The following is a 15,293-nucleotide window of genomic DNA, read 5'->3' on the forward strand; positions in this document are numbered from 1 at the left end:
TTAAAAAAAAGAAAAAAAAAAAAGAAAAATTTTGTAAAGCAATGGTTTACTAAACACATGTTCAGCAGAATACTAGTTCCCTAGAAATTTGGGAGAGACTCAGTTAATCAGGTTTTTCTACTGTGTTATATCTCAGAGCTTTGATATAATATTGCTTGAGAATGCAAAAGAGAGGAACATACACACGGCGTATTTTGCAGTACTACCTTAGCACCAACTACAGTGCTAGGGGCATAGTCAGTTTTGGTATTTTGCTATTAAGTCATTGATGCTGGTCTCGTGCCTCAGTCTCCATCCCTGAGAATCAAGTGAGTGTGTCTGTGATAAGGGCCTGATTCTTCACTGTCTTCTTCATGTATACCAACTCTGCTCTGCAAAACTGAAGAAAAAAAATTAAAGGGAATTATAACATTACTTTACCTGTCATAGCAAGTTAGCAAACATCTCCAGTGGACTATGCAGCAAGTGATTGTGGTTTTAGAAATAACCTACCAGCCCCAGTTGCTCTGCAGTAACCTCCCAGGACTATTCCATAAATGCCAGTTGTCTGCACAGTAATTACCAACTCTCTCCTTGGTAAATTTACTGGTATGTCTAGGAATAATTGCTGGGGAACTCATACTTTCAAATTTACAAGAGGCAAACAACCTTGTATTTACCTCGGGAGGTATCAGGTATTCAAACTGAGCTGTGTAAAAGATCATAGAAATAAGGGGAAGAACTTGAATTTTCACCTTGATATTTTTTTCAATGGGTGAGAGCCTGGTTCACTAGATTTATGGTGGAAAGACCTACCAGAGATAATTGTCTTCTTCTCAGGGTCTCTTCTCTTCCTTGTGGTTTGGAGTAGCAGTAAAATCTGACCTAACTATACATTGTTGGAAACTTCTGTTGGCTTCAGACGAAACTGGCTAATTGGTACAAGTGGCGAGGAAGAAGATGAAAAACTTGGTCCCATCCTGATTCTCACCTGTGCCTTTGGTGTTCATCTTCTAGAGATCTCAGGGAACACAGAGGATATCCCTTTGGTGCGCTGGAGGCAGCAGTGGCTGGAGAATGGCACTTTGCTATTTCACATTCATCACCAAGATGGTGCCCCAAGCCTTCCTGGACAAGACCCCACTGAAGAACCCCAACATGAGTCGGCAGAAGAGGAGCTGAGGATCCTCCACATCTCAGTCATGGTAAGAGCAGAACAGCCTTAGCCTCTCAGGCCATAGCTTATGTTACCTTGACATTAAGGGTCTTGGTATTATAGATATCACTCTATCAGACCTAACTCTGTAATGATCATTGATCATGTTAATAAGTAAATTTCCCATTTGTGGGAAATGCATCCACCTGTGATGTAAGTAATAATTGCAACTATTTCTAACAGTACCATTCCCCAACTGTTTTCTCTAGGAACATGCTCAGATATGAAGGAACTTTAACAAACCAGAGATAATATTAGATCAGGGCAGCCAGGCACAGTGACTCACACTTGTAATCCCAGCACTTTGGGAAACCAAGATGGACGGATCACTTGAGGCCAGGAGTTCAAGACCAGCCTAGCCAACATGGTGAAACCCCATCTCTACTAAAAATACAAAAATTAGCTGGGCACACCTGTAGTCCCAGCTACTTGGGAGGCTGAGACCTGAGAATTGCTTGAACACAGGAGGTGAAGGTTGCAGTGAGCCGAGATTGCACCTCTGCACTTCCGCCTGGGTGACAGAGTGAGCCTCTCTCTCAAACATCAACAAAATTAGATGAGGCTAATAGATTGTCATAGATGGGAATTATCCAATTAGTGTATTGGAGAATCTTAAAGTTGTTGCTCCACAAATGTTTGTTAAATGACTGACTCTCCAAGCTGCTTGCCACTACCAAGTTCTCTTTTCTCTTCTCCCAGCCAGGAGGAAGCCAGTAAACTGGCTTTCTCTCCTCTTACAATAGAGGGCATGTGGGTAGACACTTGCACCTCTCTTTAGCTCAACTCAGATCTTTTACTATTAACATTCCTTCTCCTTCTTAGAAATTTGAAGCCTCAAAAAAAGTTGGAAGGTTCTTTCTAACATTGTAGGAACTTGTATTCTAGAATCTCACTGGAAAGTAAGTGCTATGATGGCAGGCCAGGGTTTTTGTTTAGTGTTGTTTTTTTTACTGATGTGCCCCCAGTGCCTAGAACAATGCATTCACATAGTTGATACTTAATTAATATTTGTGGAATAAGTGAATGAATTTCCCAGTGAAGAGATGAATAAAACCTGTCACACTTGGTATTTTATGTATTGATATTGTACTGGTAAACAAATACATTGTCTGCTCTTAGGGTAGCCTAATAGCAGGTTGAGACTTGACTGATTATTTATAAGCCATGTATATGGGAGGGTGTAGATTATTTCACTGTTAGGAAACTCAACTCAGAAGCAGCTTGAGTCTTAGTTCAAACCTTATTTCATCTGTTGCTCTAGTACCATCACTACATGCTATTTAGTTTTGTGTATCAGACTGAGGGAAACTGAGTGCATTTTAGACGTAGAAGAATGCCTATTATCCAAAGATGGAAAATCTCTCTATAAAATCTCTGATAAAATCTCAAAATGTAAGCCTTCTATTTCTTCCTCAACCCATGTCCCCGTAAGTAAACTGGCTTGATAGGTTACCTGCATGTACACGAGGCACTTTGTTTAAATTATATGGTGGAGAAAAGAGTTCCTGAATTGCAAATGTTAAGCCTTAATATCCACATAAGTTCAGATGTCAGGCAAGTAAATGAGGTTGCTAATACTTACATTTACAAATTAATCAAGGTTTATAGCATGGGAGTTCCAGTACTTGCATCTTCTTATTAAAGAACAGTGTTTTTCCTCTCTGAGAAGGTTGTCTTCTTTATTGTAGCTTGTAGTGTCCAGAGAGTGGTAGGATTCAGGCAGGTCAGCTGAATTGGCCCTGACATTGACTGGAGTGATGAATTTAGAGGCCAGATTGTCTTCAAATTTATAATATGGTCTGACTAAAAAGAAGGGCACAATGGTGGATTTCTCGTCAGCCATCCACATCCTGCCATCAGTGTGGGATGCAATGGTGGTCATGAGTGGTTTTGTTTTGTTTTGGCCTGAGACCATTTCAAAGAACCAGTCTTTGTCACACTGATGAAATGTTTAAGGTAAAGAAAGGTGTATAGAGATTTCCAAAAATAAATATTGTGATTATATTTTAAAGAAGGACCCTAAACAGAAGAAGTTGAGACAAACAATATGTCAGAAGGGGAGTCTAGGGAGGGCTGGGGGCATAGTGCGAGAATCTGCAGAAAGATAAACAGCCTGAAGCTTGTACTTGTTGCCACATTGTATCTTCAGTGTAGGAAGCACCCTACCATCTATCCCTGGAATTAGGTGCTCAGTAAGTTTTCTAGAGAAGTGTGTGTGTATGTGTGTGTGTGTGTTTGTTTGTTTATGTTTGTGGGGGTGGGTATACTGCTGGGGGGATGGGAGCACCAAAATCTTACAAATCACCACTAAAGAACTTACTCATGTAACCAAACACCATCTGTTCCCCAAAAATCAATGGAAATAAAAAATTTAAAAAATATATATGCTGATCAAAAATGCCAAAGACTTTAGGAAATAGGCTGTGCCCTTAAAATAGAACAACCCATATGAAAAACCCTACATTATAGTGTTTTTTCAAATTAGATCCCCTGAGCAAGAATTAGTGGACAGTGGACACTGAAATGGAGAAAGAACAAGAGTCAACTTTAAACTTATCTCTGAGACCTCTCTTTCATATGCTACTTGTCACCAATGGCAGACCACTATGACATTTTATTTTTCAAATCAAATGGAAGAGATTATTCCTTCAGCTTAATTTTAATTTATTCTCTTTTATTTTTAACCAGGCTAAAGAGACAGAGGACAAAAGGGCATAGGCAAACGTAAGGGTGCAAAAGACTTGTGTTGTCTTTGGGTTGGCCTCTTGTATGTGGACAGGCCAACATCTCCATAAAAAAATCAGGAAGGCCTTTGACTTCCACAGAACAGGAATCTCAGGATGAAGTGGAGATATAAATATTTCCTCCCTACCCGCTCCTTTCCCTGTCAAAGATGGTTTGGTTAGTGGAGCCTACTGCAGCCCACCTAGCCGTCTCATTGTCCTCAATTCCCATTCCATACACACACCCCACACACTGCCTTTCTCATCCTTAGGATTCTATTCTAGAAACAATTTCAAAGTCTGAAGTTGTGTATCTGCCCTCAGCTTAGAAATAAAGCCTGAGGGTATCCTGTTTGAAGATGTTGTTCCTAGAATCTCTGATGGCTTCCTCCTAAGAGACTCAAGTGGTGGTAGACTTTATTTGACACACTTTATACCATACCCTTTGGAGGAAAGGTAGGCAGCTATTTGAGGCATCTGGATGACAGCATTATAAAAGCCAGAAGATAGCAAAATTCTTTGATTTGTAACAATATTGAGCAGTGAAATGCACTTAAATTAAATCTTATTACCAAAACCCCTTTAGTTATGAAATAACAATAGCAAGACTATTTTTCATTAACTCTAACGATCAATATTGATACAGTTTTCAAATTAGATCAAAATAGCATAATTGGAAAAAGAGAAAAGATAAAGCGATTATCGAAACATGAATATATCCAACCTCTTCTGTTAAGAAAATGTATAATTAAAAGCTTAACTAATAATCCTAACTATTTCCAATATGTGCAAGAGGGAATTAATGGTTTTATGAAAACCTTAAAGTTTACATTTCTCTCATTTTGTATGTATACTTTTTTATCCATATTTCCTCAATGCAGAGCCACTGTGTATTTCTATATTTTGCATATATTATGTTTTGTTTTAACACAAAATATAAGAAATGAGAGAATGAGAAGTAAAAGAAACCTTTTTGGTCCCTTATGGCATTGTATGAATGAGAATTTGCAAGTTCTCTTTTATACCATGCCCAGTATAAATCGACCATCAGCAAAATTGTGGGCTTGCAGAAAGCCAATTCCCCAGCTGGGAGCTCGGCAATTTAAAACTTTGAAAAACCTTTTGCTTTTCTTATTTTTCAATCACATCCTAAAATTTTTGAATTATTTTTTCCAAAGAGGTACCATTTCTTCCTTGCATAGAATAATTGGATTTCCCTTCTGAAATCTTACATTATTGCTTTGAGGGTCAAATGATGTATTTTAACCTCCTTGCATGATTCAAACTTGGCTGAAGAGATTTATTTCAAATTTTGCAAGATAGTTGACATTCAGAACTATGGAAGTACACAAAGATACTGTTTTGCAAACTCTTGAACAAATGAAAGCAGAATCAGCAAATGAAAACTGAGTGTGAGTTTAAACCAAAAGTCAAGCAGTTCGTCAGTTAAAAGGCAAATGGTTTACTCCATAGAAGACCAGGTTTCAATATGACTTCATGTCAGATATTCAGACTCTGTGTGGATTTAAATTTTCTTATTGTACTTGTGCTAATTTACCATACAGTGTACATTTTTCTTCTTAAAGTACGCAAACGAGTTTAATGGTGCACAGTAGAATTTAAATGTATTGTCTATATATTTCATCTCTTTAATTAAAGATGGCAGTGTTAATAGATTTCCTATATGCATATGGGTTGGTTAAGTACATTTTTCACAGCAAGTAGCCTTTCTAAAATTCTTTGGAGATACGTATGTATGTGTATATATATATATATATATATATATATATATATATATATATATATGAAATTTTTCTGTATTGATAACTCCCACTGGTAGAGAATATCTTTTGTGGTTCAGCCTTCTTAGTCACTGTTGTGGGGAAAAAAATCTTAGTAGCCCCAGCTGTTTGTGGCTCCTTGGCCAGTATCTGGAGGCCCCCATGGCCTTCTACTGCTGGCTGCCATCAGAGGCCTTAGCCTGCCCCCAGGCTCCCTGTTTCTGGGATCTCCAGGTGAACCCAAGGTACAGAGTTCACTCCTGGGAGAAACAATGTTGGGAACAAGATTTGGAGACAAAAGAGGCAGGTGCCATTATACAGTCCCAGAGTCCAGCAAATAAAATGGGCACTGTGGGAAAGTTCCAGTGTGGAAAAGTAGTATTTGGGGCTGAGTCAGTACAGAACCCACAGAAGACACCTATGGGAGCCTCCAGGATCATGTTTCCAGTGCTGCATAACAACTTTCTACCAAAGCCTCATCCTTGCCCTTACTGTTACATTCAAGTTCAGTCCAGTTGCCTGAGCATTGCATGTGAGTTTGCTTGAAGCCGTGCCTCATTTCATACCTAGAGCACAGCCGCTTCCAATGTAGAGAGGAGCAGTTCCAAGTGTGGCAGTCACTGTGCGTCATCAACACTATTAGGTTCTTATTAAGTGTCTGTGGGCACAGGAGAGAGGGCTAGATGTCTTTTTTGTCAGCGCCTTTTGCCTTCAGCAGATCTGTTACAAAAACTCATTAACAAATTCATTAATCAAGGTCACTTTTGCATCTTTATGGTCAATTTGTAGTATTTTTTTCATTCAACTTAGGATGCTCTAATTTATCAGGACCAGTCCTTCTCATCTTTAAGCAACAAATGGAGACATTTAGGCATATTGTATGTTACCAGAAAGGACAGAGATAGAGTAATAAGTCGGAAAGTACAAAAAGACAAGTCTTGATTCAGTTCAAAGAAGACTTTTCTTGCAATTCAAGCCATCCTTCATGGGGCTGAACCGACTTACTGGTCATACTGCCCACGTGCCAGGGCCATCACTGTGTATTTTACCTTCCATTAGGAAAGCTGTGGGCAGTCCTAAGATAATCAGTAAGATCTCTTGAAACAAAACCTCTTTGCTCTTTGTTTCTTTCTGAAACGCTGATGTGCAAAAGCCTGGAGATACCAGGGTCCATTTGGGGACCATGTCAAGTGCCAACTAAGGTTTGGCTTACAAACCTCCCTCACCTGGCACCATGGAATGCCCTGCATCTCTTGTCAAGATGCGTCGGTCATAGGTATACATGAATTCATTCACCATTTGGGTTGCTCATCTATTCTGTTCTTGTTTGGTGCCCTTTCATATTCTAGTAAAGTGAGAGCTGAGATGTAGCAGAAAGACATGCTGGATTTACAGTTGGAAGAGTGGACTTCATATGCTGGCTTTACCACTTTAGGTAATTTGCTGCGCTTTTTGGAAGCTTCATTATCTCACCTATAAAATGAATGCACTGGTCAGGCTTTTTAGTTTTAGAGAATTAAGATCCACTGAGGCCTTCTCTGTAATAGAGTTGTACTGCAGAAATTTATATAGAGATAAAAGAGACAACACTCTCCTGATTTTAAAAAGTATATTCAAAGGGCAGATTTTCACGAAGGCTGGAACTGGGAAGTTGTTGAGGATCTGAGTGATTTTATCAGCCCTCAGCCTCCATAGCTTGTGGTTTGGCTCTTTCACACCTGTTTCTATTGCTCCTCTTGCTATGAATTAGCTTCTTTGTCTAGTCTATTCTATAAATCTTTCTCAATTGCAAAGCTTTTATGTGTTTGACACTCCATTTACTCATCAAGTCACCTCACTCATGACCTGACCTGACTTTTCACAGCTTCACAGTGTTTCCAGCTTTGTTCCCACTGCTGTTAAATGTCCTGCCTTCCTCCCTTATTCTAACTCCTTAGTGAAAGAAGCAGATGTATCTAATTTGTTACCATAGCCCCTGTTTGTTCAAAGCTTTCATATCAGGTTATCCCACAGGTGAATGTGATCCTAGCCTTCCCCTGGTGGTTTTAGTGGGGAGGTGGGCTTATGTGGTACACTCCTGCTCCACACACAGGTCAGAGCCGTTTCCTTTAGCAGAGGCTGAAAAACTGATTTCATGATTTCTTGTTTTCAGTACAACAAGCAGACTAAGACCTAACTTATAGAGATGTTAGGAGATGTTAGGAGAATCAAAATATAACATAGACACCATCATCATTGTCATCATCATCATCAAAATCGTGTTTTGCACTTACTATGTGCTAGACATTGTTTCAAGTGCTTTCAATATATTTTAACTTATTTTTTATTCTTACCACACCATAAAGTAGGGTTTGTTATTACTCATTTTGCAGACAAGGGGACTGAGAGCATAACAGGCTATGTGATTTATCTAAAAGTAAACAACTATTACTTTGCAGGACTATGAATTGAATCAAGGCAGTCCACAGAGTCCAGATACTATACTTTGAGAAGCACTCCTCTCCTGACCCATAGTGAGCACACAATATATATTTAGTATGTGTCATTTCACCAACTTTTGATGTTTTGTTGACTTTTGACTGCTGAGATTCATCTGACACTTTACTCCATTTTTACTTTGACACTAATAACGCTACAAGCACTAGGACCAACAACCATGATGGAACACAAATTTTCTTTCCGTGGCTACACCAGGCAGCTAACCCCAGAAGCTCAGACTCTGTTCAGCTTGGCTAATCCCACCTGCTAACCTTGGCTTCAGTCACACCACCTCACAGCTGGTGGTGGGTTTATTGGCAGGGAAGGGAAAAGGGTAGTTGGGGAATTCTAACTCTAAAATTGTGAAAGTCATGTAACAATGAACTTAGCTTCTTCATATACAAACTTTTGCATTTTTGCGGGAAATTTTTAGAAACTAGAAAAGTATTTTCAAAGCATTATTGACATATTGATTTTTTAAAATCAGTGACTCATTCCTTCATTTAGATATTGATTATTTAACACTGTTTTCAGGCTTCAGATTTTTTTAGCTACTAAGTAGATAGGAAATGAATAAGACAAAGTTCTGCTTTCAGGGAGCATTTAATCACATTATTAATGCTTACTATTTGAAGAGGGCCCTTGGCAGAACTGAGAGACAAGTAGAGTTTCCATCATCTTTTCCACTCCTTTTCAGTCTTTACATCTTCTTTGCAAATCTGTTTTTCTCTTTCCTGAGGTTCACAGAGGCCTTATGCTACCCTCATCTCTGCAGACAGCAAGAAAAATAGCTAAGAGGCCAAATTTTCAAAAGGATGCTGATGTCTTTTAACAAGTTGATGTAATATTCTGTTCAGCAATCTAGTTCACTTGATATAGAAGCTAGCAATTTACTTTCAACTACTCAGTTTCAGAAATCCCTGAAGATCCTTTTGAAAGCAGGAGTCATAATTTCCATGAGGTTTCAATCAATATTAGAAACTGGTAATATTCATAGTAATAAAGCTATTGCTCACTAAGCCCTCATTGTGTCTCCAGCACTGTATGGGATCATTTGCATACATACTATCAATCAATTTCCATAGCAACCTTGTGAAATAGCTATCATTTCTTCCATCTTTCAGATGTGAACACTGAGACTGAGAGAAAGTAAATTATAGGCCCAAAGTCACATAGGCTGTAAGAAGGGAAGCCAGGATTTAAGGCAAGTGTATCTGACTCCAAACTTGACTCTGCTACACAATTCTGCTACTTGGTGGTATTAGGGTTGGACAGTTTCTCCAATTTTCCAGGTTATGGAATAATTTTATTTCTTTTAGCTAGCACAGTAGAAACCCTTTATTTGAAGATTAGGAAGGAACATAGAGAATTGTACAAGATGCTGTCATGGTGAGGTCTATGAGCTGCTTCAAAAGGTAAAGGAAGAGCTGGATCTGGCAAGAAGACCAAATATTGCAAAGAAGCCTGAGATTGGCTCTGAGAAGATGCTGGTCATTGAGAACCAACCAAGACTATAGTTTTATGGTATTGAATTTTAGTGAGGCAGTTTACAGCAAGGGCTTTGCTCTCAGAGAGACCAATTTAAATCTTAGTTCTGCCATTTACTCGATCTTTTTATTGACCTTGGACAAATTGCTTAATCACTGTAAACTCACTTTCCCTATCCATAAAATGGGAATAATAAATCCTACTTTATAGGGCTGTTTTAATTATTAAATGAGATGATTCTTATAAACCGCTTCCCGTAGTGCCTGGCCTATAGGGAAGTACCCATTAAATATTAGCTCAGTAAACTCTTGGGGGACCATGCAAGCTTCCTGTAACAATCTTGCATACAATGTGTGACCCAGGGGCCACCAGCTTAGGGAGTCAGAAAAGCATCTGTGATCATGGCAACCTCTCAGAGGAGTCCTAGAGGATTGTGCTTAGGGAAAAGACCGAGGCAATTAGGGATATCAGGACAATAGAATAGGGCCATTACAAAGCTGGGATGCAGTCATGTCCATTCAGGGAATTGTTATGTCACTTCTGTTTCATTGTTTTCAGGGTTTCCCACCAGGTATCTTATGATTTAGGATGATAATTGAGGTCTGATCTCATAATTGACATCTGATACCTACCAGGTATCTTATGATTTAGGGTGATAATTTCAGCTCCAACTTCTCTGGAAGAACTTCATTTATTAATTTATTTTTTAATCAAACCACGTGATGTCATTTAGGGAATTCCATCACTGCCCAGGTATCCACACATACAAGATTGTTATTACTCTCATTCACAATGGGAAAAAGAAGACTTAGAGTGGTGGGTGATGCTCATGGCCAGCACTGATGTAAGAACTCAGAGATTCTGAGTCCTGATGCCATTACCTTTTCTCCAGATCACACTATCTTTCCCCCACCCCCTGCCCATCTCTAAAGTTTGGGGTCTGTCTCACAGACCCGAGGTCACCTTTAAATCTGATCACAAACTCATACCCATGGGCCTTGGCTGGAGACAAATTAGATTTAGGTATAGTAAATGTAGCCAGCCATGTGTCCATGGAGAAAACCCTAATATGGACAATGGCAGGAATTATCTAGGCCAGGAGTCTATAAAGGACCAGATGTTAAACATTTTTAGCTTTATAGGCCATCCAAGCTCTTTTTCAACTATTCTTCTCTTGCCAATGTAGTGCCCAAGTAACCATGCACAGTATATAACTGAATGCACTTGGCTGTGTTTCAATAAACTTTATTTACAAAAACAGGCAGTGGGCCACATTTGGCCTGGAGGCCATAGGTTTGCTGACCTCAATCTAGTACATTCTCCTCATTTTGTCTGCAGAACCCACATAAAGACTACAACCTAACAACTGAGTGGAAGCTTTAGGGTTCTATTTGCAGTGTGAAAGACAATAATTTGCTAGTTTTAGCCAGACCCCCACAGATTGATTATAATTGTCACTTAAGGCACTGACAAAAATTGTTCTTGCTAGAAATTCAAGACATGTGGTATTCACAAATTCAGGTGAAATGCAAGCACATTAGCTTCTCTTGAGAGACACTGATGAGTTTAGCAAAGACAGATGTTAATGAAAACAAAACTATGCTTTGACTTGACAAGAAAAGTATCAACAGGATACTTATTAGCAAATATGCTGTTTTTTTTTCCCTGTGAGTCTGATGGCTCCTGCTTGGTTTCAACTTTGAGTACACAGTAGAAATGTGTGACATGCCTGGATATGCTAAAATACCCCCTTGTAGCAAAATGCTTCATATAAATATGTAAGAATAGAAGCAGCATTATGCTTCCAGACATTGATGTCATAATAAAGTTGGTTTGTGTGAGGACTGTTACGTATCTTTAAGAGTTTGTGGTAGCTCTTGGTCTTGCTGATAAAGTTTAGGGTGAACAAAGCATTTTTAGCCTTGCCTTATAAAATTAGCTGTGACACATTTAAGTATCTGCTAAAGTTTGTTAAATGGCTTACCTATGTGAGAGGCAGATGTCAGTAGCCTTCCCCAAGATTGCAAGGGGTCTCTCTCTATAATAAATCTAGGAAAGTCAGGTGCCTCTTGCTGCTGCCTTGCTATTTATGATTTCTCTCCTGATGATACCTCTATCACTGCTGCTGATGTCCCTGAATAGCAAAGGATGAGTCAAGTAGCCTTCTAACTTGGGATGAATCAGATGTCAGTTTATTAATATGTTGTACTATGGCTGACAGTAGTGGGTGCTTCACAGAATCGTATCTGGGGCCTGCTGGGCTTTGGCTCCCAATTCTGACATTTGGGATTTGTATAACTGCTTAAGGTGGCCTGAGAAGTGAGTTCTGCTACCCTAATACCATAAAGAAGACAGGGCTATATGAGAGATCCATATGGGATATCAATCATCAGATGCTTATGAAAGGATTCAACCTTCATTTCCTCCATGTCTGTATCTTGTCTGAGGAAGAAGTGGGAAGGATTCGGGACTTAGATATATAGGCCCTTGGGATTTGTAAGAGTGAACATTTCATGATTTGGCATTTGTGGGTTTCAGATACATTCTTACGTGAGGTAAACTATCACACAGAACCAACTTAGAAGAGCTCTGTGTCCCAACTATGATGTTAAAGCATCCATCTTTCATTCTCTTTTTATTTCCTAAGTGTCATGGAATGTATACATCCCAGTCATTATCCCTGGGCTTTCAGCTGGCTGTGTCCATCCCCAGCCCCTCTTTCCTCAATGCTCCGTGGCTCAGAGTGAACAGCCTCGGCCTCTGAGGCCCCCAGTCTTTCCACGGCAGGACCACCCTCCTTGGACTTCACCTTGGGTTCGGATAAGGCAACACCAACAGGTCCCTGCCAGGGTTCTGCTTGTAGCTTTCAAAGCAGAGTGACGTGGGCCCAGCTATCCTCACACAGACTGCATTATATCTTCTTCTTCTCACTTGTGACGAAAGCTTGCTGATGAGGCAAGCAGCCTAATGTTGGGATAAGACTACTGGATTTGAAGTCAGGAAGCTTTGATTGTGGACCTTTTTCTCTCAAAAACATGTGAAACTTCAGGCAAGCTCCTTGACCTTCCTGAGCCTCAGTTTGCTCATCTACATAGGAGAGGCTGGAATGAGATAAGTGTTCTCAAAACTTTGGCATTCATGTTTTATTGGCATATTTTTATGCAACCTCTGTTAGTATTATCTGAATATTTTTATTTAAATTGACTTGCTTTTTCAATTTAAACTTATCTGAGAGAAATATGTCAATAAAATCAGGGGTTTGATGTTATAGTTGATTATTTCAATACAGATTAGGCAAATAGTATTTTATACAAATAAATGATAACATAAACATGTCCCACCCCTTTAACAGCAATTGGCACACCCATACCAGGAGCACATAGGTGGGCTATGTCCTGTGCCTTGGGGGTCCTGGGCTAGCTGAACTTGTAAGTTGCCTTCAGCTCCCACATTCTAGGAATGTGAAAGTGAAGGACATATGGGATACTAGCAATCCCTGGTTGACACAGAAAGAAATGCATGAAAAAACTTTCTTCCATTCCCTGCAGCAACTCTGCTTTTCTTTTTTCCATTTACGAGTATGAGGTGATGGTCTATGGGCAGTATGCTGGGCTTGGCAGGCTTGTATACAGGTTGAGTTGAAAGGAAGAAGTTCCATCCTGGGAGGGAGCTATCACATCCCCTTGTGAATCTTTGGCTGCTCTGTTGGAGGGAGCCTGGTGACTTTGAACCCTTCACATGGCCCAGTGGGGGCTCTCTGCAGGTGCCTTTGGTCTGTGAATTGCTGGTTCAGAGCCATTGCCTTCAGCTGGCTCTGCTCCTCTGTGTCTCCAGCGAGTCTCTCTAGACATACTGTTAGCCTCTGCTAGCATGAAGTACTCTAGGAGCCTCCTGGGTTTGATTTAGGATGGAGTGACTCCCCCACATTAGGGAGCAAGCCATGGGAAGAGCCTTCAGCCTCCAGCTTTGGGGGATTTGGGAAGGGGAAATCTCCCAGAATTGCCTCTGGAGGCCTTTGAATACTCCCGGAAGGAGACATTTATCCTCCTCCCTAAAATGACTCAGGTAAAGCAGGAGGCTGAGTGATTCTTGGCAGGTCCAGCCCAGCCAGCCTTTATATAATATAATTCTTTCTTATGGAAGTGATTGTTTCAGTTGCCCCATTCCCAGGATAACAGTTATGCCTTAAGGGGGAAAAAGTATTTACTTTAGAAGGGAACTTTCTGGTAGGATGGTGGACTCTGCCTTGCTGACTAACAATGCTGGGACCTGCAGGGCATCTCCCAGACTCCCCTTTTGGGCCGGCCTCACTGGTTCTCAGGAGAGTCCCTGCATCAGGGGAAGATAAGGACAAGTCAGTCCCATGTTGCCATTAGGAGTGAGAGGCTCGTCTGAGGTACTGGAGATTCAGCGCCTTTTCCTCTTTCTTGCTTTCCTCTTCTACATCCTGAGCCCCTCTGGCGGCCGCCCTTTGAGAGTTCCTTTGCCTCTTTGATCAGGCTTGATTCTGAAGTTCGTTTTCACCTGATTTCATCTAATGAAAAAAGTTAAGAGTGGGAAGTGGGCCATGTAGGTATTCCTGTATGATACTGTAAGTGCATTCAAAGGCCTGTATTTTGCATCCAGAAATTTTCATCGGCATCTGTGTTAGATGCTGCCTTACCTAGCTGATCATTCCAGGTCACTAGGGTTGAAGAGAAGGAACAAAGGAAAATTACTTCACTTGAAGATCTTCTAAACAAGTAGCGCATTTTCATTATTTAGGGACAGATGGATTTCAGTCTTCCCATTCATTCTTATTACCCATGTTTCCACTTTCTGTACCTGCAGACTCACTGTCCTTATGCCCAGCATGGCCATGGGATCCTCTTCTTGTGCCTTCCTTTTCACCATGCTCTGCTCATTTTATTTTGTAAACATCTCTAGAATCCCTCTCTTCTTTCCCTCTCTACTACCACTATGAGTGCAGACCCTCCTCACCTCTCACTGGACTGATACGGTGGTTTCCGTCCTCTTCACTCTTGTCTTCTGACTTGTTTCCCTTAAAAAAATTCCCTTCAACCACCATCAGGCTGAATCTAATAAAATGCAGCTTGAACTATGTCCTCTCCCTAGTGGAAAACCTTGAGTAGGTTCCTCCATTCAGAAGGCTAACTTCCAGGGTGTTAAACCTTTCATGCCTGACCCTCATCTCCTCCACTCCTTGCCTTCCCCTCTGTGAGCTACCCTGACCATCAGTCATATTTTCTGGACCTCCCTGTCATATTTTGTGGACCTCCCTTGCTATTTAATACTTCTGTGATTTCACTCATGCTGGCCTTTTGGCTGAAAATGTCTTTCCTCTCCTCTGAGTGAGGCCACCTCTTTCTACTCTTTTTAAAATTCAGTTTCGCCCCATGACTCCCTCTAGGAAAGTGTTTCTGACCCCCTTTTCTCTCTGGACTGGGTGAAGAAGTTTCGTGCAATTCCTGGTGCATATTTCTGCATCATCCTTACCTGTGCATAAGCCTATCTCCCCTGAGTGTAAGCTCCTTGCTGGGAGGGATTATGCTTCTCCGGATCCTAGCCAAGGGCCTGGCCTTTTGCTAAAAGGCTGAAAGGGACTTTGGGAACGGACAGACAACCTTG

General features: G+C 40.5%; 1 protein-coding gene across 1 annotated transcript in view; it reads left to right on the plus strand.

The window, feature by feature from the left end:
• Nucleotides 1–15,293, plus strand: part of ASTN1 (astrotactin 1) — a 303,780-nt gene that overhangs the window by 102,519 nt on the left and 185,968 nt on the right. The window contains exon 2 of the mRNA XM_003824689.5: nt 997–1,184. Coding sequence (XP_003824737.3) covers nt 997–1,184 — 188 coding nt within the window. The remainder of the gene's footprint in view (nt 1–996; nt 1,185–15,293) is intronic.

The sequence above is a fragment of the Pan paniscus genome, chromosome 1 (assembly GCF_029289425.2).
Source record: "Pan paniscus chromosome 1, NHGRI_mPanPan1-v2.0_pri, whole genome shotgun sequence".
NCBI classification, from domain to species: domain Eukaryota; kingdom Metazoa; phylum Chordata; class Mammalia; order Primates; family Hominidae; genus Pan; species Pan paniscus.